The sequence below is a fragment of the Dendrobates tinctorius genome, unplaced genomic scaffold (genome assembly GCF_039654945.1).
Source record: "Dendrobates tinctorius isolate UK_male_01 unplaced genomic scaffold, ASM3965494v1 ptg000035l, whole genome shotgun sequence".
In the NCBI taxonomy this organism is placed as follows: Eukaryota; Metazoa; Chordata; class Amphibia; order Anura; family Dendrobatidae; genus Dendrobates; species Dendrobates tinctorius.
The window spans coordinates 62,207,398-62,232,550 of record NW_027361703.1 but is presented as its reverse complement, the minus strand read 5'-3'; the positions used below and the strand labels follow the sequence as shown (position 1 = coordinate 62,232,550).

Here is a 25,153-nt window from a genome sequence, read left to right as displayed (position 1 = left end):
CGTCCACAAGTGGGTCAATCCTAACCACTGGCCCGCGGATGCTGAGGTCGCCTTCGAGGCTCTGAAACAAGAATTCGCAAAATCTCATGTGCTCCACTGTCCTGATGCCAATAGGCCGTTCGTCCTCAAGGTGGACGCATCTTCAGCTGGAGCAGAGCAGTCCTTCTGCAGAAATCCTCCTTTGGTCGCCTAGTCACCTGCGGATTCTTTTCTAAAGTCTTCTCTGCCCCTGAACGAAATTATTCCATTGGAGATAGAGAGCTGCTAGCCATAAAGCTAGCCCTCGAGGAGTGGCGCCATCTCCTCGAGGGGGCCATCCATCCGTTCATCATCTTCATGGACCATAAAAATTTGGCTCAACCCACGGCAATCCAGGTGATCTTTGTACTTCAGGCGTTTCGATTTCGAACTCCATTTCCGACCAGGGAATAAGAACATCAAGGCTGACGCCCTATCCCGGTCATTTTTGCCTATGGACAGCGAGGATGGACCTACGCATATTATCAACCCGGCCAAAATTCTTACCATGGCTCCACTAAGCCTAGTCACTCCACCACCGGGTAAAACCTTTGTTCCAAGTGGGGACAGGCTGAAAGTCTTACTTTGGAGTCATTCCCCTAAGTTTTCGGGGCATGCAGGAACCAAGAAAACCCTCTCTCTCATCTCCCGCCATTATTGGTGGCCCTCGTTTCACTGAGACGTGTTGGAATTCATCGCCTCCTGTCCCTCCTGTGCCAGAAACAAAGTACCTAGACAACGTCCTTCAGGTCTCCTACACCCGTTGCTGGTGCCTTCGGCCCCATGGACCCACATTGCTATGGAATTTATCACCGATTTATCTCCTTCCTCAAAATGCTCTGTTATCTTGGTGGTCGTAGATCGGTTTTCCAAAATGGCCCACTTCGTTCCTTTGCCAAGTCTGCCTTCTGCCCCTAAGTTGGCGAAGATTTTCTTGCTCCACATTTTCCGACTCCATGGCTTTCCCCAGCATGTTGTCTCGGACCGAGGGGTCCAGTTCACTTCCCGTTTCTGGCGAGCTCTCTGCAGTTTGATGAAGGTCACTCTGGACTTCTCCTCGGCTTATCATCCCCAGTCGAACGGACAAGTAGTGCGAGTCAACCAGGCTCTAACATCCTACCTCCGGCATTTTTCCAATGCCCAACAGGACGACTGGGTCCCTCTTCTTCTATGGGCTGAATTCGCCTACAACAATCATCCCAGTGAAGCCTCCTCCAAGTCTCCCTTTTTCGCAGTTTTTGGACAACATCCCGGCATCCCCCTTCCCGTTTCCCCCACCTCGGGTGTACTGGCAGCGGACTCCGTGTCCGCAGACTTCTCTCAGATTTGGAGAGAGACCAAGGAGGCTCTTGAAAGAGCCAGTTGCAGAATGAAGTGGTATGCCGATAAAAAACGTTTGGACGCCCTCCCATACCGTCCTGGAGATTAGGGCTGGCTGTCCTCATGATACATCAGGCTGAAAATCCCCTCCTATAAGTTAGGTGCGCGTTACATTGGCCCCTTTGAAGTCGTAAATCGCATCAACGACGTGGCCTACAAGTTGAAATTGCCCGCCTCGCTATGAATCCCCAACGTCTTTCACGTATCACTCCTCAAACCGGCAGTGTTTAATCGTTTCCACTCGGCTCCTTCCCTAACCCCCCAACCAAGTAGTGTTGATAATATCTTTGAGGTGAAGGATATACTTGCGATGAAGACAGTTAGAGGGAGAACCTTGTTCTTGGTCGATTGGAGAGGTTTTGGTCCAGAAGAGATGTCTTGTGAACCCCGAGAGAATATTAATGCTCCTCGTATTATGAAAAGATTTCTCAGGAGCATTAGAAAGAGGGGGGTAAAGGGGGGGTACGGTCACGCTCCCCGCCACTTCTGATACTTACCGGCGTGGCCCTGCTGCTCTTCTGTGCGCCTCCCGGCGCGCTTCTGCTCCACAACGCGTCCCCGCTCCAGACATCCGGGGTCCTCGGCGTCGGCCCTGCGTGCCTGCGCCTGTCATCTGCTCCGGCGCTCGAACCTCTGGGAGCTGTGATGCGGTGGCTCCGCCCCCAACATGGCGGCGCCCACCGGCTATTTCAGCAAGGCGTCTTGTCAGGTAAGACACCTGTTTATCTTCTGCGGTGACGCTGTCTCTGCGTTAGCGTTCACCCTGTCCTCAGGCCCCTGTATCCTCTGTGCTCTCTCTGGTCTGTCTGCGCTGCCTCCGGTAGCCTCCCTACTCTGTGTCCACCTCCTGCCTTGTCCTGTGTCTCGGTCTTGTCCTGTGTGCCTCTCTCTGGCTCGTCACCCCCGGCTATCTGACTGGTCGCTCCTGTGTTCACTTAGTCCCCTGTCTGTATTGTACTCATCTCACTCTCTCTCTCCTGCAGTCTCTGTTAGTCTCCCATGCTCCCGGCTCCGCTTGCCTCCCTTTCTCCGTGGTTCCTGAAGTCCTGTGTGCATCTGGGTCCCGTATTCCTCGCCTCTGTCTCTCTGATACCTAGCCCTGGTCGCCCCTTTGGCTCCTGCTGTTGCGGTTCCATCCCTCGTGGGCCTGCCCCTAACACTCCCTATATAGGGGGTGGTTCCATCTGGCCCGCTTGCCCTTGGGGGCTCTGGAGCTGTGACCCAGAGGGTCCACTTCCAGGTTCCACTTTAATCCCACACCGTAACAATCATCAGGTTTTCTCCATCCAACTTGACAGTTCCTTCGCTTTCTCAATCCATTAGCGCCTTTTCCCCTTGTTTCTTCCACACCCATTTGCACCCATTAGAACCTAGGTTATTGACTTTCGTCTCATTGTTTCAAATCACCCGTTTCCAATCTCCTACTGTCCACTTTTCATACTTTTTTGCAAACTCGAGTAGGCATTTCTTATGACGATAGCTTCTTCACTCTTTTTCGGGCCACCATTTCAAACTTACCGTATTTTTCCGACCATAAGACGCACTTTTTTCCCCCAAAATTTTGGGGGAAAGTGGGGGGTGCTCCTTATGGTCGCAATACATGGTACCTAACCTTCTGGCTGGTGGCTGGTGGCAGCGGGCGGGGCTCTGCGGTGCGGTGGTGGCAGCGGGCGGCGCTCTGCGGTGCGGTGGTGGCAGCGGGCTGTGCTCCGGTGCAGGGGCGGCGGGTCCGCCGGCATTTCTTCGCAGCCCGGAGGCCTCCACACTTCCCTTGCTGGCCGCCGCCATGTTGCGGTGGCCTCCGTGAGCATGGATGCCGGGAAGATGGCCGCCAGTCCGGGACGGCACATGCGCAGCTTCAGATCTCGTCCCGAGATCTCGGGGGACGAGATCTCGTTGCCGAGATTTGAATCTCGTCCCCCAAGATCTCGGGACGAGATCTGATCCCGCGCATGCGCCGTCCCCAGACCGGCGGCCATCTTTCCGGCGTCTATGCTCCCGGAGGCCACCGCAACATGGCGGCAGCCAGCAATTTTTTTTAGTAAAGCAAATGCCGCCATAGCCGGAGCTGACTAGTTTTTGAGATCAGCCCCCCGTATGAGTCAGATCCGTGAGGGGCTTAACCACCTGTGAAAACCCCTTAATGAATTTCCTATAATAGTTTGCAAACCCCCAAAAATGTTGAAGACCCTCTAAGTCTCTGGGTTGAACCCAATCCACAATGGCCCGTACCTTCCCAGGGTCCATACAAAACCCCTTGTCAGACAGAATAAACCCCAGAAAGGACAATTCTTGGACAAAGAATGAGCATTTTTCAGGTTTTGCAAAAAGCGAGTTCTCCCGTAACCTCTGGAGAACTGCACGTAGATGATCCATGTGAACTTGTTTGTTAGCTGGAAACACAAGGATATCGTCTCTAAATCACCACCATAAAGTGCCCAATAAAATCAGTAAATACATGGTTAATAAAATTCTGAAACACAGCTGGCGCATTAGTTAGACCAAAGAGCATAACCAAATTCTCAAAAAACCCTTCAGAAGTGGGAAATGCAATTTTCCACTCATCTCCCTCCCGAATAGGGATTAGATTATATACTCCCCTGAGGTCCAATTTAGAAAACCATTTTGCCCCCAACAATTGATTGTACAAATCAGGGATGAGCAGGAGGGGATAGGTATTTCTCACTGTGATCTTATTTAATTCCCAAAAATCAAGGCACGGTCGCAAACCAGCCGCCACTGAAGAGACAGAGGGACGGATGTGGCCTTTACGTAGGTTTTCAGAAATATACTTCTTCATAGCGGTTCGCTCCGGGCCAGAGAGGTTGTACAGCCAAGCCTTGGGCAATTTAGCATCTGGAACAAGATTAATAGCACAGTCAAAAGAGCGGTGTGGTGGTAAGAACTCGGCCTCTTTTTCGGAAAAAACATCCTCAAAATCCTTCAGGTACTCCGGAATACCTTCTACTGTATATTAACGGATGACACAAGTATAGTAGTAAGGCAACTTTTAATACAATTAGTCCCCCTTTTCACAATGTCCCGAGATTCCCAGTCTATCACAGGATTATGTAACTGTAACCAGGGGAACCCCAACACCAGTCCCGCAGGCAGATTGTCCAGAACAAAACATAACAGGAACCCACTTTAAGGAGAAACCCGTCCAAGACAAATTTAATGACATTCCTAGCCAGCGGTGTTTTGTCAATAGCAACATTATGAATAGGAGTCTCCAGCCTAATTATCACCAAGTTAGAGTCAATAAAGTTCATGCACGACCAGCAGTCCATGAAAGCAGAAGTGGGTGTGAAGCCACTCCCACAACTAAGTTCCACTTCCAACAATACTTTAGAAAATGAGGAAAAAGGTATCTGAGAGTGTTAGGCGTCAGGTTTCTGCGTCTGCTCTGCAGGAATCTAGAGCCTCATATTCTGCAGTCTCCTGCTGTCTTTCTACCACAGAGGATATTACTTTGCAGCAGACCGCTCCAGAGACTAAGTCCCTCTGTGCTCCTACTGGGCATGTTCACGAGACGATCTCCCATTGGAGATCGGGAGTCATGTGCCCAGGTCCTGTTCCAGATCTCATTGGTCCATCTCGGAGATATGGAAGGTCCCGCACGGCTATAAAAAAGCGCGCATGGCCGTTCCGCCATGCGCTAGTATAGACTATACTGCTATGTGTGAATGGTGAGGGATGTATGACTCTGGTGACTGACTCATTTGAAACCCCTTCCCTCGGATATTACGCATGGTGATAGAGAATTAGTTTAGTAGTCAGCAAGCCTTAAGCCACTGTGCTCACCGCACCGCACCGCTAGCATCCGACATCGCGCTTGCCTTCCAGCCTTGTCGTCGAGCGGCAGTGTCCTACGCCGCGTTGCAGTTGCAGCCCCCCTTGGCGCCCGCAGTAGCGACGCCGCACACACGGTAGGTCTAGAAGGACGCAGCACCTCTGTCTTGGGGCCTGCTCCTGTGACCAGATACCGTGTGTGCATTTTAACTGAACTCTGTGGCACTAACAGGTTCAGTGTTCTTTGTGTTTTTGTCTTGCGGCATCTCTGTGTGTGAACAGAGCCCGCTCTGCGCACTACGGGTGAAGTTGAACCCGTGTGTATTATACCGCCATATTTCTCCTGCCATCACTCAGCAGCGGTTGTAACACCTACTGCACGGTGGACCCCAAGCGGCGAACGCACTTTATTATCATTTTTATTTATTTTTATTTCGTGGTTGAAGAGCCAGAGCGTCCTTCAGACGATCCGACAGTCCTCTCTTGAACTGACATCTCAGCGCAGAGTCATTCCAGGACACCTCAGTGGACCATCGACGGAACTCGGAGCAATACCATTCGGACGAGCTCTTACCCTGAAAGAGAATCATGATTGTGTCTTCTGCCACTCTGACCCAGTCAAGCTCGTCAAAAATAAGTCCTAAGGCCTCAAAGAACCTATCCACAGACACACGTTCAGGGGCAGAAGCAGGGAAACAAAGCCCACGATTGAGGTCCCTCCCGAAGTAAGGAAATGATTATCCCCACCCGCTGGCTCATCTCCAGAAGATCGGGATCTAAGGGTGCTGTTACACATAACAATGTCCCAGCGATCCCACCAACGATCCGACATGGATGGGATCGCTGGGACATTGTTAGCTGATCGCTGGTGAGCTGTCACAGACAGCCCCTCCAGAGATTAGGACCAGCAAGCACGCTGGTTACCAACATAAACATCGGGTTCCTAAGGGCTGCGGGGCCCTTAGAAACCCGATGTTTAGCCTAGGTACCAGCGTGCACTGCAGGCAGGGCGGAAGGTGGAGGCAGAGCGGCGCACAGACAGACCGGCGTAGCTCTGCTATCTGCTACTCCGGTCTGACAGACTGGAGTAGCAGATAGCAGAGCTACGCCGGTCTGTGCGCCACTCTGCCTCCACCTTCCGCCCTGCCTGCAGTGCACGCTGGTATCTAGGGTAAACATCGGGTTTCTAAGGGCCCCGCAGCCCTTAGGAACCCGATGTTTACGCTGGTAACCAGCGTGCAGCGTTGCTCATCGCTGGCTCCCGCTGCCACACGCAGCGATGCGCGCTGGCCAGCAGGAGACCAGTGATGAAAAAATGGCCCGGGACGATCCAGCACGATCAGCGATACCCCGCGGGGGGCCGATCGCTGCTGGATGTCACACACAGCGATCTCGCTGGAGAGATCGCTGATGTGTCACAAAACAGGCCCTTAAGACAAAACAGTAGCTTGAAACTCTCCTTGAACGTATGGAACTTCTCCTTTTCCCTGGAGAAGGTATCTGGGAGCCTGACCGTAGGTTCAGGAAAGTGCAATGAAACATCAACAGTGTCAGAGTGCTTACAGACAGACTGGGAAGATCCCTGCAAAGATTTTACTGTATCAGAAAGCTCTCTTAGCAGGAGGTTATGAGACGTGGCCAAGACCCTATGTTCCACAGACAGATCCTGCATCATTTGTGTCAAACTAGCAAATTGATCCGCCAATGTACGGAGCGGATCCATAGAAAGTAGAGCAGAGAAAAAAACTGTCTATTTCTGGTCAGTTATAATGTCAGGGCTGCTGCAATGCAGGTAGGAGCAGACTCCACTAGATGGCAGTAGAGTGGAAGCAGAACTGCACCTAAACAGAGCTGACTTGCAGTGCAGCAGTGAGGCATGCTGGGTCAAATCCTAGACTGTAGCACAGTACCAAAGGAACAAACAAACTTAGAGTCAGGGACAAGCCAAAGGATTAGTAAAGGCCAGGAGCGGAAAAGCTAAAAGACAAAAGACAGAAGCAGGTCAGGATACAAGCCGAGTAAAAACTAGGAAGTCAGCACACTAAAAGGAAACACTGAGTCAAGACGGGAATAGGGGAAATAGGGGTGGTGTCCACAAAGTTAATTTCTATATTTGACTGGTCCAATGTCAAGTTTACGGTGGGATGAAAGGTATTGGCTCTTTCATGGAATTTTATAAATTTTTCAGACTTAGTCCAGATTATTAAGATGTCATAGATGTAAAGTAAATAGACCAAGGGTTTGATGGAGCAGGATGCTAAAAAGTCATTTTCCAGTTTAGCCAAGAAAAAGTTGGCATAGTGGGGTGCCATTTTCCTGCCCATGTAGGTCTGATTACAGTATTGTCCATGAAAACAGGCTGGGGGTGACACTCTGTAATGGGGATTTTCCAGCATACAGAGTAAGGCTTGTGTTTCTTTTTTTATTTAATAAATCAGTACTTGTAGAGGGCATTATTCTGTGTGGAGGGGTCTACTGTGGGGCCATCAACTGTGTGTGGGGGTGGCTTCAGTACTTGTAGAGGGCATTATTCTGTGTGGAGGGGTCTACTGTGGGGCCATCAACTGTGTGTGGGGGTGGCTTCAGTACTTGTAGAGGGCATTATTCTGTGTGGTGGGGTCTACTGTGGGGCCATCAACTGTGTGTGGGGGTGGCTATAGGAGCGTCATACTGTGTAGGGTTTGTGAGGGATCATACTATGTGGGGCCATCATACTGAATGTGAGTGAGGGGCTGTGAAAAAATCTTACCGTGTGGGTGGCTGTGACCAGCACACTGTGTGAGGGCATTATGCTGGATAGGGTTGTGGGGACAACTTGCTGTGAAGAAATCATACTATGTGGGGGAGCTCTGGGGGTATCAAAGTAAATGATTGCTTTTTAGGGACACTCAAGTAACAATATTAAATGTTAAATGGGCACTTAACAGGCATTTTTACATTATAGTGTAACTCCATTATCACTTGCTAAGGGGGAAGCAAAATGTGAGCACTTTTACGATCTAGGGACTTACAGCGGGCATTCGTATTTTCTGTGGGGCAATTTTACCATCTAGAGAATACAAAGGGGACATTTTACTCTGTTACTCGGTCGCCCTCCCAGGGCCGTGGGGTACTCTGTACCGGGCCGGTGTCAGCGGGATGTGTCACAGCAGCGGTGACCCGGTCCGTGGCCCTGGGTGCCCAAGTATTAAGGGAAATTGAATGGTGGAATGTAGTTAATGGAATAGTTCGTGACGCCACCTGTGGTGTTCGGCAAGTGAGATGTTAAGCCGACGCTGCATGCAGATCCTCTGGGACTGGTGGTGTGTTGCAGCCAAGATGGTGAAGCTCCCCACAGGTGGAGCTGTAGCCCCAGGGCAGTGTAGATGTAGGGGTAGCTGAGAGGCGCAGGCAGTGTAGAAGCTGGTACCCAGATGTAGCGGTACCAGGTGTGTTGGCGCAAGAGTCAATGGAGGACACCAGGCCTTGTAGTTCCAAAGCTTTACTCACAGTCTGTAGTACACACAGGTGCCTGCCTCCGTACTGTGTCCTCCGGGCCAGAGGTTCAACCAACCTCCAGGTCAGATGGAGTGCTCCCTTCCAACGCTCCGCCAACATGAACCTTTCTGAACGTCTCCTCTTATAGTGCCTTTAAGTGTGAAGATCTCCTAGTACTGAGTTACACTGGAGTTCCTCCTGACAGATGTTCCCAAGAACTCTACTTGTACGGCAGACAGCTGTAGCCTGCTTCGGGGACTCCTTACTCCTGAGTCCCGGCTCACTATCAATGTTGCTGTTGTGCCCCCAAGTCTTAGATGGGAGTAGTGCATTTACAGCCCACTACTCCACCGGTGTCTGCTGCAGAACTATTAGTATCCATACAACCTCGGGGACCGGGCCCCGGCCTTGCGCTTTGAACTTCTAGGCAGGGTTCTCTTCTAACCCACGTCCTCTGTTCCCTTTTACTCCTTCGTTCTGTACTAATCTCTCCTTCTCATGGAAGATCAGGTTTCAGTTCAATGTTTCTCCTCCTTTCCTTTCCCGTGCCAGCAGACCCAAGTCACTGAGGTCTGCTGCAGCACCTCCTTCCTCCATCCCTCTCTCAGGGATCTTCTTTCCTCACTCCTCTCTGAGTGGCTTCCTCTCACAGACTGACCCCGTAATCCTAAACATTCCCGCTCTTTTATGTATTCTCAACTCCACCCGCCTCCCAGCACGTTTCTTGTTCAGCCGCTCGATCCTTATTCACATTTACGTCAATTGGCAAGTGAAAAGGTTTTAAATACTAGAGTAGGGACTGTCCCACAAGGGTTGCCGTGACGTGGCGGGATGGCTTGTACATTATTTTGATCAAAATTATGTTTACTAAATACCCTTATTATTATTACTAACTTTATGCATTATTTGCAGTATATTTTTTACTTTTTAGTTCAGGATATTTGTGTTTTTTGTTTTCTACAGATAGGAGGCTGCAGCACTGGGTGGGGAATAGAGCTGGAGTGACAGAGACTGTCAGATAAGAGGCTGCAGTGCTGGGCAGGGAATAGAGCTGGAGTGACAGAGACTGTCAGGAGGCTGCAGCACTGGGCAGGGAATAGAGCTGGAGTGACAGAGACTGTCAGGAGGCTGCAGCGCTGGGCGGGGAATAGAGCTGGAGTGACAGACAGATAGGAGGCTGCAGCACTGGGCAGGGAATAGAGCTGGAGTGACAGAGACAGATAGGAGGCTGCAGCGCTGGGCGGGGAATAGAGCTGGAGTGACAGAGACTGTCAGATAGGAGGCTGCAGCGCTGGGCGGGGAATAGAGCTGGAGTGACAGAGACTGTCAGATAGGAGGCTGCAGCGCTGGGTGGAGAATAGAGCTGGAGTGACAGGCTGTCAGATAGGAGGCTGCAGCGCTGGGCGGGGAATAGAGCTGGAGTGACAGAGACAGATCAGAGGCTGCAGTGCTGGGCTGGGAATAGAGCTGGAGTGACATAGGCGTCAGCTCCACAGCCTCATGTGTAAACTCTGATTCTCAGTAAGGGAGGGACGGGCCATGGAAAGGTATTACAATTTACAACAGGATGAGCTACATGTAGACAGGATGTAATGGGGGTGAAATCCTGCCATTTCCTTCACTATGTTCCGCCAGACTCTCCACCTCTATACGGGCGCCATATGGCGGTAATATCGGTGCTGGTCTCTGTGACCTTTCCCTCAGTAACAGCCCGGCCATCACTGTGATTAGTGGCCGCCACAGGTGCTCACACGGTGACCTATGCTGGGGCCACTCACACACGTTTGGCGCCCCCTGGCTTCGCAGAGCTGCGGACCTGCGGCGAGAACACCTATGAAACCTCCGCGTGACGTCAGCAATCAGCTGCTGCGGGTCATGTGACCTGGAGCCCCGCCCCTCCAGTTTGACAGCGCTGTGTCTCAGTGTAGCCGCTCAGAGCCGCCGGTACGCCCCCAGCTCGCCGTCTCCCGGTCTGAGCCGTTTACCTGGAGGCACAAGCGGAGAAACATGTACAAAGTGTCCGGAAAGTGAGGTGCCGGGCGCCGCGCTGAGGCCACTGCTGGCGGGGACGGATCCGGGGCGGAGGCTCCACACATATGTCCTGGGCACCGTCCCGTGTGCAGCCTGACTAGAGCGGCCCCGGCAGCTGGCGTGTCCATCCCGGCCGCACAACACTTCCCCTATGTCCCGCAAGGCGAGCGACAATGTGGAGTACACCCTGCGGAGCCTGAGCAACCTGATGGGGGAGAAGAAGCGGAGGAAGCACGACGAGGGCGCCGGGGAGCGCAGCCTGATCGCCGCCGACTCCTGCACCAGCATCAGCAGCGGCGGCCCGACCTCCGGGGAGCAGCTGGAGCGGGCGGCCCGCAGGCAGTTCCAGCAGGATGTCACCCCGGCGTTCGTGTACGTGGTGTCCGTGTTCTCTGCCCTCGGAGGCTTCCTCTTCGGCTATGACACCGGGGTGGTGTCCGGGGCCATGCTGCTCCTCAAGAAGGAACTCAACCTGTCCGCGCTGTGGCAGGAGCTGCTGGTGTCCAGCACGGTGGGCGCGGCGGCGCTGTCAGCCCTGGCCGGCGGGGCGCTGAACGGCATGGCGGGGCGCAGACCGTGCATCCTCCTGGCCAGCCTGCTCTTCATGGCCGGGGCCGTGCTGCTGGCCGCCGCCCGGGACAAGGAGACGCTGCTCGGCGGCCGCGTGGTGGTGGGACTGGGGATCGGTAAGTGACCGCCATGTGTACGGGATCGGGAGGTACTATGGGGGCTGCACCCCCAATATAAGGGCAGGTGTGGGGGACTGACAGGAGGAACTAAGGGGGCTGCACCCCCAATATAAGGACAGGTGTGGGGGACTGACAGGAGGAACTAAGGGGGTTGCACCCCCAATATAAGGACAGGTGTGGGGGACTGACAGGAGGAACTAAGGGGGCTGCACCCCCAATATAAGGACAGGTGTGGGGGACTGACAGGAGGAACTAAGGGGGCTGCACCCCCCATATAAGGGCAGGTGTGGGGGACTGACAGGAGGAACTAAGGGGGCTACACCCCCAATATAAGGACAGGTGTGGGGGACTGACAGGAGGAACTAAGGGGGCTGCACCCCCAATATAAGGACAGGTGTGGGGGGGACTGACAGGAGGAACTAAGGGGGCTGCACCCCCAATATAAGGACAGGTGTGGGGGGGACTGACAGGAGGAACTAAGGGGGTTGCACCCCCAATATAAGGACAGGTGTGGGGGACTGACAGGAGGAACTAAGGGGGCTGCACCCCCAATATAAGGGCAGGTGTGGGGGACTGACAGGAGGAACTAAGGGGGTTGCACCCCCAATATAAGGACAGGTGTGGGGGACTGACAGGAGGAACTAAGGGGGTTGCACCCCCAATATAAGGACAGGTGTGGGGGACTGACAGGAGGAACTAAGGGGGCTGCACCCCCAATATAAGGGCAGGTGTGGGGGACTGACAGGAGGAACTAAGGGGGCTGCACCCCCCAATATAAGGACAGGTGTGGGGGACTGACAGGAGGAACTAAGGGGGCTGCACCCCCAATATAAGGACAGGTGTGGGGGACTGACAGGAGGAACTAAGGGGGCTGCACCCCCCATATAAGGGCAGGTGTGGGGGACTGACAGGAGGAACTAAGGGGGCTACACCCCCAATATAAGGACAGGTGTGGGGGACTGACAGGAGGAACTAAGGGGGCTGCACCCCCAATATAAGGACAGGTGTGGGGGGGACTGACAGGAGGAACTAAGGGGGCTGCACCCCCAATATAAGGACAGGTGTGGGGGACTGACAGGAGGAACTAAGGGGGTTGCACCCCCAATATAAGGACAGGTGTGGGGGACTGACAGGAGGAACTAAGGGGGCTGCACCCCCAATATAAGGGCAGGTGTGGGGGACTGACAGGAGGAACTAAGGGGGTTGCACCCCCAATATAAGGACAGGTGTGGGGGACTGACAGGAGGAACTAAGGGGGTTGCACCCCCAATATAAGGACAGGTGTGGGGGACTGACAGGAGGAACTAAGGGGGCTGCACCCCCAATATAAGGGCAGGTGTGGGGGACTGACAGGAGGAACTAAGGGGGCTGCACCCCCAATATAAGGACAGGTGTGGGGGGGACTGACAGGAGGAACTAAGGGGGCTGCACCCCCAATATAAGGACAGGTGTGGGGGACTGACAGGAGGAACTAAGGGGGCTGCACCCCCAATATAAGGGCAGGTGTGGGGGACTGACAGGAGGAACTAAGGGGGCTGCACCCCCAATATAAGGACAGGTGTGGGGGGACTGACAGGAGGAACTAAGGGGGCTGCACCCCCAATATAAGGACAGGTGTGGGGGGACTGACAGGAGGAACTAAGGGGGCTGCACCCCCAATATAAGGGCAGGTGTGGGGGGACTGACAGGAGGAACTAAGGGGGCTGCACCTCCAATATAAGGACAGGTGTGGGGGGGACTGACAGGAGGAACTAAGGGGGCTGCACCCCCAATATAAGGGCAGGTGTGGGGGACTGACAGGAGGAACTAAGGGGGCTGCACCCCCAATATAAGGACAGGTGTGGGGGGACTGACAGGAGGAACTAAGGGGGCTGCACCCCCAATATAAGGGCAGGTGTGGGGGGACTGACAGGAGGAACTAAGGGGGCTGCACCTCCAATATAAGGGCAGGTGTGGGGGGACTGACAGGAGGAACTAAGGGGGCTGCACCCCCAATATAAGGACAGGTGTGGGGGGGACTGACAGGAGGAACTAAGGGGGCTGCACCCCCAATATAAGGACAGGTGTGGGGGGGACTGACAGGAGGAACTAAGGGGGTTGCACCCCCAATATAAGGGCAGGTGTGGGGGACTGACAGGAGGAACTAAGGGGGCTGCACCCCCAATATAAGGACAGGTGTGGGGGACTGACAAGAGGAACTAAGGGGGCTGCACCCCCAATATAAGGACAGGTGTGGGGGGGACTGACAGGAGGAACTAAGGGGGCTGCACCCCCAATATAAGGACAGGTGTGGGGGGGACTGACAGGAGGAACTAAGGGGGCTGCACCTCCAATATAAGGGCAGGTGAGGGGGCTGACGGGAGGAACTAAGGGGGCTGCACCTCCAATATAAGGGCAGGTGAGGGGGCTGACGGGAGGAACTAAGGGGGCTGCACCTCCAATATAAGGGCAGGTGAGGGGGCTGACGGGAGGAACTAAGGGGGCTGCAACTCCAATATAAGGGTGGGGGGGCTACACCCCCAATATAAGGACAGGTGTGGGGCGACTGACAGGAGGAAGTAAGGGGGCTGCACCTCTAATATAAGGACAGGTGAGGGCTGACAGGAGAAACTAAGGGGCTGCACCTCCAATATAAGGAGAGGTGAGGGGGGGGACTGACAGGAGGAACTAAGGGGGCTGCACCCCCAACATAAGGGCAGGTGAGGGGGGCTGACAGAAGGAACTAGGGGGGGCTGCACCCCCAACATAAGGGCAGGTGAGGGGGGCTGACAGAAGGAACTAAGGGGGCTGCACCCCCAACATAAGGGCAGGTGTGGGGGGCTACACCTCCAATATAAGGGCAGGTGCGGGGGGACTAACAGGAGGAACTAAGGGGGCTACACCCCCAATATAAGGACAGGTGTGGGGGGACTGACAGGAGGAAGTAAGGGGGCTGCACCTCTAATATAAGGACAGGTGAGGGCTGACAGGAGGAACTAAGGGGCTGCACCTCTAATATAAGGACAGGTGAGGGGGGCTGACAGGAGGAACTAGGGGGGGCTGCACCCCCAACATAAGGACAGGTGAGGGGGACTGACAGGAGGAACTAAGGGGGCTACACCCCCAATATAAGGACAGGTGAGGGGGGCTGACAGGAGGAACTAAGGGGGCTGCACCTCCAATATAAGGGCAGGTGTGGGGGGACTAACAGGAGGAACTAAGGGGGCTACACCCCCAATATAAGGACAGGTGTGGGGGGACTGACAGGAGGAAGTTAGGGGGCTGCACCTCTAATATAAGGACAGGTGAGGGCTGACAGGAGGAACTAAGGGGCTGCACCTCCAATATAAGGACAGGTGAGGGGGGGGACTGACAGGAGGAACTAAGGGGGCTGCACCCCCAACATAAGGGCAGGTGAGGGGGGCTGACAGAAGGAACTAGGGGGGCTGCACCCCCAACATAAGGGCAGGTGAGGGGGACTGACAGGTGGAACTAAGGGGGCTACACCCCCAACATAAGTATAGGTTATGGGGCTGACAAGAGGAACTAATGGGGCTGCACCTCTAATATAAGGACAGGTGAGGGGGGCTGACAGGAGGAACTAAGGGGGCTGCACCTCCAATATAAGGGCAGGTGAGGGGGCTGACGGGAGGAACTAAGGGGGCTGCACCCCCAACATAAGGACAGGTGAGGGGGGCTGACAGGAGGAACTAAGGGGGCTGCAGCTCCAATATAAGGACAGGTGTGGGGGGCTGACAGGAGGAAATAAGGGGGCTGCACCTCCAATATAAGGACAGGTGAGAGGGGCTGACAGGAGGAACCAAGGGGGCTACACCCCCAACATAAGGACAGGTGATGGGGGCTGACATGAGGAACTAAAGGGGCTGCACCCCCAATATAGGGACAGGTGAGGGGGGCTGACAGGAGGATCTAAGGGGGCTGCACCTCTAAAATATAAGGACAGGTGAAGGGAGACTGATAGGAGGAACTAAGGGGGCTGCACCTCCACTGTTTGTACAGGGGTGAGGGGGGCTGACAGGAGGAACTAAGGAGGCTGCACCCCCCAATATAAGGACAGGTGAGGGGAGACTGACAGGAGGAACTAAGGGGGCTGCACCCCCAACATAAGGACAGGTGAGGGGGGGGCTGCACCCCCAATATAAGGACAGGTGAGGGGGGGCTGACAGGAGGAACTAAGGGGGGCTGCATCTCCACTTATGTAGAGGGGTAAGGGGGCTGCACCTCCAGCATAAGGACAGGTGAGGGGGGGCTGACAGGAGGAACTAAGGGGGCTGCTCCTCCACTATTAGGGCAGAGGTGAGGGGGCTGACAGTCAGCCATATCTGTTGCCATGTGTTTGTATTTTAGAGGGAGCAGCTCTTGTAAGAGGAAGGTGAAAGCTATAGTAGGGGGATCTAATAACACTCTCAACCAATCAGAATCCGGCTGTAGTTTTTAGAGGTCCCTTTAAGAATGAGGGAAGCAAACTGCATTGTAGGACATTTTTCTACTTTTCTGTGAATAAGTATTTATTTATTACTCATTTATATAGCGCCATTAATTCCACAGCACTGTAGACATTATCATCACTGTCCCGGATGGGGCTCACAATCTAGATTCCCCATCAGTATGTCTTTGGAGTGTGGGAGGAAACCGGTGAACCCGGAGGAAACCCACACAAACACGGGGAGAACATACAAACTCCTTGCAGATGTTGTCCTTGGTGGGATTTGAACCCAGCACTGCAATGCTAACCACTGAGCCACTGTGCCACCCTAAGTATCAGTAATATCACCCCCTTGTGGCTGCATGTGACTGTGCAGCCCTGCTGTAGGTATACTCACCTGCTCAGCACACAGACTGTGTGGCATTGACTTGTTTATTTTTTTTGTGTAATTTTTCTTGGTGCTTTTACCCCCTTCCCCCTGTTCCATGGGGAGGGTCGTGTGTCACTTTTTCATTCTTTTTTTAATAGGGCTTCTGATGACAGTTTTGAATCAGTAAATCGATGTCTCCGCAGACTGGTGAGGACACAGACGTGGGGCCTACTCTTACCAGACACTAATATCTCGGGGGCTGTTCTTTGTTGATAGTCTTTGAATTCTGTACCCTCTTATTTTAGTGATGAAGTTCTTCCAGTGGTCAGGCTGTTTCCAGGGGATCCATCTTTAAAGTGACAGTATCGCTTCTGTACACAGAGTGTGTGGTTGCTAGGAGACAAGGTGGCTTCCCGCACCAGGGGCTATGTTATCAGCAGGATCTGAGGCTACTGATGGGCGGCCTCCTTCATGTCTCCTGTACTACAGACAAATAGGGATATTTTTGTGTGTGCATTCCCATAATAGAATCTGTAGAAGGTCCGATCAGACATTCTGAAGTTTTCGGGGCAGAATGCTGTACGTTCATGCTTCCGGTGCCATGTAATTGACACAATACTAAGTATTTGGCACAGGGATGGAGTGGGTATAAGACATTTTATTGTACACACTATTACTATTTTTGTTCTAAAGTAATTTTTGTTTCGTCACATCCTTAGTACAGTAAAATGTTAGAAATGAAGGCTCCACCGCGTCCTGCAAGAAAGCCGAGCCTTCAGATAGGTCAGTGGGTCAAGAAAACGATGTATGGGAAGAGCTGCTTCACCAAGGCTAGGTAATACTTTGCACGCAAGCATCAATTCATCAAAGCAATTTTTGCCAGAATTCTCTAGTAAATTATCATGAAACGTCGCTACATTTTGACACAACGCTAGAAATTGAGCAGTTTTTGGCATTTTCAAGCCAGGTTCTGCAAGCGCCGTAAAGGTGTGGGGCAGGCATGACACTCTGAATTAGGTGTGCTGTCACGTTCCCTACACCATAAATCTTACTCCGGTCAAGGACTGGAGTAATACTTCTGGCATGGTGCACGGAGATGCACACCTTTTGTCACACACTCCTGCTTAATGAAGAAGCGTGCACCTCTTCGTGAATCGGGAGCATCAGACTCCACCACATGCCCTCGTCAAGACAGTTGAGAAAAATGCTGGTGTTGATGAATCGGTGCCATAATGTACAGTCACTGGTGTGCCGAGCTGATGTTCACTCCTTTGTGCATTTGGAAGGCATCAATGCATTGTTTCTTATTATTAAGGCCAACTGCCACCTTCCCACCTTGGACCCCTGTGCAGCAGGTCAGGCCGTACATGAGATGTCACCTTTGACTTAAAGGGAATCGGTCACCCTTTTTTTTGACTGAGCTGCCGGCATCGACATCAGTGGATTATCTACAGCATTCTGTAATACTGTAGATAAGCCCCCGATGTAACCTGAAAGATAATAAAAAAGAGTTGGATTATACTCACCCCGGCGTCCGGTCCCGTTCGATGGGTGCCGCCGTCTCCCATCTTCATACGATGACGTCCTCCTCTTCCTGTCATGGCGCACTGCTCTGCCCTGTTGAGGGCAGAGCAGAGTCCTGCAGTGCGCAGGTGTCGGGAGAGGTCTGGCACCTGCGCACTGCAGTATTCTGGTCTGCCCTCAACAGGGCAGAGCAGTGCACCTGCGCCGGAGCCACGAGAGGGAGGAAAGAAGAGGACTGCATCGTATGAAGATGGAAGGCACCAGACCGCAACACCCATTGGACCGAGACCAGACCGTCCCCTGGGTGAGTATAATATAACTCATTTTTCTTCTCTTTCAGGTTACATCGGGGGCTTATCTACAGCATTACAGAATGCTGTAGATAAGCCCCTGATGTCAATGCCGGCAGCTCATAGTCCAAAAAAAGGTGACAGATTCCCTTTAATGGATAAGTTATATAGGTAAATTACCGAGAAAGGCGAGATGAAAGTAAGGTGTGTGCTAGTGAGTCTCAATAGGTGTCCAAGAGTAAGGGGGGACTGCAGAAGGAGCAAGGCTCTGCCACCTGCTGGAGTTTCAACTTTTGAATTATAGTAGTGATTCTTAACGACCCAAGAGAAGGAATGACAGGAATTGTGAGAAACTGAGTCTAAGGTGTATGTCACTGCTGTTTTGCAGCAATTATGTTTCTCACATCCTGATAATTCCGTTACCAGAGATGTCAGTGTCCATGTGTGTAATACTTGCAGCAGATGTGTAGCATCCATGCGCTGCATCAGTACCATGCACCGACCCCTGAGAAGCAGTGGTACAGTTAGCTCTGTTCCCCGGCGCTAGGTGCTGAGGACTGCTCTCATCATTCTCCCCTGCTCTACCAGCAATCAGCTTGAGCATGGGAGAATGAGTTATATTCGACTGATAACATTGCCAGCAGGTGGCAGCTGATGGGACTATTACTCCCATCAGCCTACATCAGCAGGTGTAAGTTCCTCTGTATTTTCTATAACCAGCCAGGCAAAACTCTCAGCTGTCAGCTTCAGCAAGGCTGGTTATCAAGAATAGAGGAGTCCTCACACTTTTTTTTTTTTTTTTTAAAATTATTTAAATAAAAAAAAAAACGGTGTGGAGTTCCCCCTCCCCCATTTTTGACAATCAGCCTTTTTTAGAGCTGACAGCTGGGATTGGTATTCTCAGGCTGGTAAAGGGCTATGGATATTGACCCCCCCCATCCTAAAAATAGCAGCCCGCAGCCGCCCCGAATAGGCGCATCTATTAGATGAGCCAATTCTGGCGCTTTGCCCTGCTCTTCACATTTGCCCTGTAGCAGTGGCAAGGGGGGTTCATATCTGTGGGGTTGATGTCACCTTTGTATGGTCAGGTGACATCAAACCCACGGCTTAGTAATAGGCATCTATAAGACACATATCCATTACTAATCCTATAGTTAGATGGTAAATAAAGACACAGCAAGTATAAAGTCCTTTTATTTGAAATAAAACAAAACAGTTTTCCATTTTTATTTAACCCCCGAGGGTGGTTTGCATGTTAATGACCAGGTCAGTTTTTACAATTCTGACCACTGTCTCTTTATGAGGTAATAACTCTGGAAAGCTTCCATGGATCCCGGTGATTGACATTGTTTTCGCGTGACATATTGTACTTCATAACGGTGGTAAAATTTCTTTGGTATGACTTGCATTTATTTGTGGGAAAAAATGGAAATTTTGCCAAAATTTTGAAAATTTCGCAATTTTCCAACTTTGTATTTGCATGCCCTTAAATCACAGAGATGTGTCACTTAAAATATTTAATAAGTAACATTTCCCACATATTTACTTTACATCAGCACCATTTTGAAACCATTTTTTTTTTTTTTTTATAGGAAGTTATAAAGCTTAAAAGTTAAACAGCGATTTCTCATTTTTACAACACCATTTTTTTTTTTTTTTAAGGACCACATCACATTTGAAGTCACTTTGAGGGGTCTCTATCATAGAAAATACCCAAAAATGGAACAATTCTAAAAACTGCACCCCTCAAGGTGCTCAAAACCACATTCAAGAAGTTTATTAACCTTTCTGCTGGATATTTTGGAATGTTTAAAAAAAAAAAAATAAAAAAAAATTAACATTTAACTTTATTTCACAAAAATGAGCAGTTAACTTTTTTTCACAAAAATTTTACTTCTGGACCAATTTTTTTTTTATTTTCACAAGTGTAAAAAGAGAAAATGAACCATTTGTTGTCCAATTTGTCCTGAGTATGCCGATACCCCATATGTGGGGGTAAATCACTGTGTTTGGGTGCATGGCAGAGCTTGGAAGGGAAGGAGCACCATTTGACTTTTTCAGCGCAGAATTGACTGGAATTGAGATTGGACGCCATGTCGCATTTGGAGAGCCCCTGATGTGCCTAAACAGTGGAAACCCCCCTATTCTAACTCCAACCCTAACCCAACACACCCCTGACCTTAATCCCAACCCTAACCGTAATCTATACCCTAACCCTAACTTTAGCCCAACTCACTTGAGCCCAACTCTATCCCTAATAGGAAAATGGAAATAATTTTTTTTATTTTTCCCTCACTAAGGGGGGTGATAAAGGGGGGTTGGATTTACTATTTTTTTTTTTTTTTTATTTTGATCACTGTGATCGTTTCTATCAGTGATCAAAATTAACCAATAGGAAAAAATCTATTGTTGCCGGTCGATCTCGGTGGGCACACTGTGCATGCACCCGCCATTTTCTCCCAGAAGAATAAGTCGGCCCGGGGCACTTCAGGAGGGCCTGCAGGGACAACGGAGGTACCTGGGAGGTGATCGGGGGACCCTATTTCCATTAATTAAATGGAAAATTAGTCTTTTTTTTTTTTTTTTTGCGGTTGCCGTTAATAGCGGCTATCGCAACGCCGAGGTCGGTAAAAACCGACCCAATTCATGTTCTCTTGGGTCTCGGCTACCCCCTGCAGCCGAGACCTCTGAGAAATTCCGGCGCTGGGGGACGCTATAACCTTAAACCCCAGCTCTGTTAAAAAGCGGCGCTGTGGTTTAAGTACCCTTAACTGCCACCGTTAAAAGGGGTATCGGCGGTCGTTAAGGGGTTAAATGTAACTCATCATTCTCTCCTGCTTGCGCCGATCGCCAGCAGAGCAGGGGAGAATGATGAAAGCCGTGTTCAGCACCCGGCGCCGGGGAACAGCGCTTACTGCAATGCTTCCCTGGCGCCCGTCCATGTGGTACTGATGTGCAAGTATTACACACACGGACACTGACATATCCGGCACCGGAAATATCAGGACGTGTGAAAGAGGCGTTATAGCGGGTTTTTATGTTTGGCAGCTGTCACTCGCTAAAAGACGCTTTTCATTGCAAGAAATAGTTTTTGCATCACCACATTTTGAGAGCTATAATTTTTCCATAGTTTGGCCCACATACATGTGAGGTCTTGTTTTTTGCAGGACGAGCTGACATTTTTATCGGTCCCATTTTCAGGCACGTGACATTTTTTGATCACTTTCTAGTCCGATTTTTGGGAGAGAATGAGCAAAAACCAGCAATTCATGAATTTTTTTTTTTTTGGGGGGGGGGGGGGGGGCGTTTACACCGGTCCGCGTGTGGTAAAATTGATAAAGCAGTTTTATTCTTCGGGTTAGTACAATGACAGCGATACCTCATGTATATCATTTTTTTTTTTAATGTTTTGGCACTTTTATATAGTAAAAACTATTTAATGGAAAAAATAATAATTTTTGCATCGCTTTATTCTGCGAGCTATAACTTATTTTTTCGCTGATGACGCTGTGCGGCGGCTTGTTTTTTGGGGGTCAAGATGACGTTTTCAGCAATACCATCTTTATTTATATTCGTCTTTTTGGTCGCGTGTTACTCCACTTTTTGTTCGGCGTTATGATGATAAAACACTGTTTTATTATGGTGTTCACTAAAGGAGTTAACTTTATAGGTTTTATAGGTCAGGTCGATATAGAATCATAGAATCATAGAATCGTAGAGTTGGAAGGGACCTCCTGGGCCATCTGGTCCAACCCCCTGCTCAAAGCAGGATTCGCTAAATCATCCCAGTCAGATGTCTGTCCAGCCTCTGTTTGAAGACTTCCATTGAAGGAGAACTCACCACTTCTCGTGGCAGCCTGTTCCACTCATTGATCACTCTAACTGTCAAAAAGTTTTTTCTAATATCTAATCTGTGTCTCCTCCCATTCAGTTTCATCCCATTGCTTCTAGTCTTTCCTTGTGCAAATGAGAATAAAGTTGATCCTTCTACAATGTGACAGCCCTTTAGATATTTGTAGACAGCTATTAAGTCTCCTCTCAGTCTTCTCTTTTGCAAACTAAACATTCCCAAATCCTGCAACCTTTCCTCATAAGACAGGGTTTGCAGACCGGTCACCATTCTGGTCGCTCTTTTCTGAACTTGCTCCAGTTTGTTGATGTCTTTTTTAAAATGTGGTGCCCAAAACTGGACACAATATTCCAGATGAGGTCTGACCAAAGAGGAGTAGAGGGAAATAATGACTTCACGTGATCTAGACTGTATGCTTCTGTTAATACATCCTAGAATTGCATTTGCCTTTTTTGCTGCTGCATCACACTGTTGACTCATATTCAGTCTGTGATCTATTAGTATACCCAAGTCTTTTTCACATGTGCTGTCACTTAGCCCTATTCCTCCCATTCTATATATGCTTTTTTCATTTTTATTGCCCAGATGTAGTACTTTGCATTTCTCCCTGTTAAAAACCATTCTGTTAGTTGCTGCCCACTTCTCCAGTTTATTTAAATCTTTTTGAATCCTCTCTCTCTCTTCTCTAGTATTAGCTATCCCTCCTAGCTTTGTGTCATCAGCAAATTTAATCAGTTTACCCTCAATTCCTTCATCTAAATCGTTGATAAAGATGTTGAACAATACAGGGCCCAGGACAGAGCCCTGTGGTACCCCACTTGAGACATTCTTCCAACTGGATGTACAGCCATTTACGACCACTCTTTGGGTCCGATCACTAAGCCAGTTATGAATCCACCTAACAGTTGCCTTGTCCATTCCATACTTAGTCATTTTTTCAATAAGGATTGTATGAGAGACTTTGTCAAATGCTTTGCTGAAGTCAAGATATACTATATCTACAGCATTTCCTTGATCCACCCAATCAGTGATACCGTCATAGAAGGAAATTAAGTTAGTCTGACATGACTTATTAGTTAGAAACCCATGCTGACTCTGTTTAATCACTTCATTCTTATCCAGGTATTGACATACATGTTGTTTAATAATTTGTTCAAAGATCTTTCCTGGTATAGAAGTCAGACTCACCGGCCTATAGTTGCCTGGGTCCACCTTCTTCCCCTTTTTGAAGATAGGAACAACATTTGCTCTTCTCCAGTCTTCTGGCACTTCTCCTGTTCTCCAAGAATTTTCAAAGATTATGGAGAGGGGTTCAAAAATTTCTTCTGCTATCTCCTTCAGTACTCTGGGGTGTAATTCATCTGGACCTGGAGACTTGAATTCATTTAGGTTAGCTAAGTGTTTCCTCACTATCTTTCTGTTTATAGATATCCTGGATTCTTCTATTCCCTTAATAGGACAGTGAATAACAGTTGATGTTGCATTTCCTTTCTGAGAGAAAACAGATGCAAAATAGGAATTTAAAAGTTCAGCCTTCTCAACATCCTGTCTTACCATTTCATCATTTTCATCCTGTAAAAATCCTATAGCATCTTTGACTTTTCTTTTACTTTTGACATATCCCCAAAATCCTTTATTATTGCTTTTGACATCTCTTGCAAGCCTCAGTTCATTTTCAGCTTTAGATAATCTGATTTGTGCCCTGCAGGTTCTGCAGACAGCATTATATTCTTCTTTAGATATGCCTCCCTCTTTCCATTTTATAAACATTTTTTTCTTCCTTTTTAGCATGTGCTTAAGTTCTGTGTTCATCCATCCTGGTTTCCTTAAATGCTTCCTATTCTTCCCTCTTTTCGGAGTTGTTAACAACTGTGCTTTGAGAATTTCATTTTTCAAGATTTCCCATCCTTCCTGGACATTTTTGTCTTTAAGGATATCCAGCCATTGGATCCCTCCAATTCTCTTTCTGAATCCCTTAAAATCTGCCTTTCTGAAATCTAACCTTGACGTCTGAGTCTTCACAGGTCTTCCACCTCTAGTAATCCAAAATTCTAAAATAGCATGGTCGCTACCTCCTAGGGTCCCAGCCACTTTTACCTCCTCAACCATTTCCTCCCTGTTTATAAGGATTAGATCCAAGGTAGCAGTTCCCCTTGTTTTCTCCCTTACCTTTTGGAAGATAAAGTTGTCAGCAAGAGAGGATAAGAATTTCCTTGACCTGTTAGTTTTGCCTGAGAGAGATTCCCAACAAATGTCTGGATAGTTGAAATCTCCCATGACAACTATGTCATATTTTTTGGAGAACTTGGCCATCTGATGCATAAAGAGTTCATCTATATATTCGGCTTGCACAGGCGGCCTGTAGTAAATGCCTACAATGGTGTCCTTTCCATTGTTCTGTCCTTGTATTCTTACCCAAACAGTTTCCACAGAACTCCCAGTCTCTGAAGCTTCAATCTCTGTGCAGATATACGCATTTCGAACATACAATGCGACACCCCCTCCTCGTTTATCAAGTCTGTTTCTTGCAAATAAGTTGTATCCTTCTAGTCTTGTATTCCAATCATGTGTATTGTCCCACCAAGTTTCAGTGATTCCAATTACATCATATTTCTGTTCCTGTGTTAGTAGTTCCAATTCTCCTTGTTTGTTGCCCATGCTTTGTGCATTAGTATAGAAACATTTTAGTTTGTGATTGGTTTCTCTTTCTCCAATATTTTTATTAATTAGATTCTTTCGTCTTTGTTCTTCCTTTCCACTTCTAATAGCAGAGTTCTCAATAGCATATTGACGCAGCGATACCAAATATGTGTACTTTTATTGTTCAGCTTTTTTTCATTCAAATATTTTTTTTTTTTAGTGATAAAATAAATAGATTTTCTTAATTTTTTTATTTTTACAAATATTTTAAAAAATGTTTTTATTTCTTTCTAAGTTTGATACTTTGTCTCACTAGGTGACACACATTTTGTGCAGGCTGGTCGCTTCTGTAGCATGGAGATCTGCATGCTATAGAAGCTGTCAGCGCTGCAGTTTCTATTACACTAACCTGAGACTTCCTGACATGCATGGCGCTGTAATCCATGTCTGGGGATAAATAGTTTTCAACCTGGACGGTGCCAAGATGCAACCAACGAGGCTGAGAACCACAGATCAATGAGCTGCTACGAGCCCAGCATCAGTGGCGGTGACATCATCGAGTTTACCGCTGGTCAGTGAGGCTGCATTCCCCGCCGGGGTGAATTGCGGTGATCTCAGCACTGTGGGAAAACTGAATTAACCGCAGTTCAGCTCAGTGAGGTCACC

The 25,153-nt window shown here is 49.6% G+C and overlaps 1 protein-coding gene across 1 annotated transcript in view; it reads left to right on the top strand.

The window, feature by feature from the left end:
* Nucleotides 1-10,544: 10,544 nt before the first annotated feature.
* The window catches only part of SLC2A13 (solute carrier family 2 member 13), a 401,421-nt gene continuing 386,812 nt past the window's right edge, over nucleotides 10,545-25,153 (top strand). Inside the window, exon 1 of the mRNA XM_073573541.1 lies at nucleotides 10,545-11,384. Coding sequence (XP_073429642.1) covers nucleotides 10,850-11,384 — 535 coding nt within the window. The 5' untranslated portion in view covers nucleotides 10,545-10,849. The remainder of the gene's footprint in view (nucleotides 11,385-25,153) is intronic.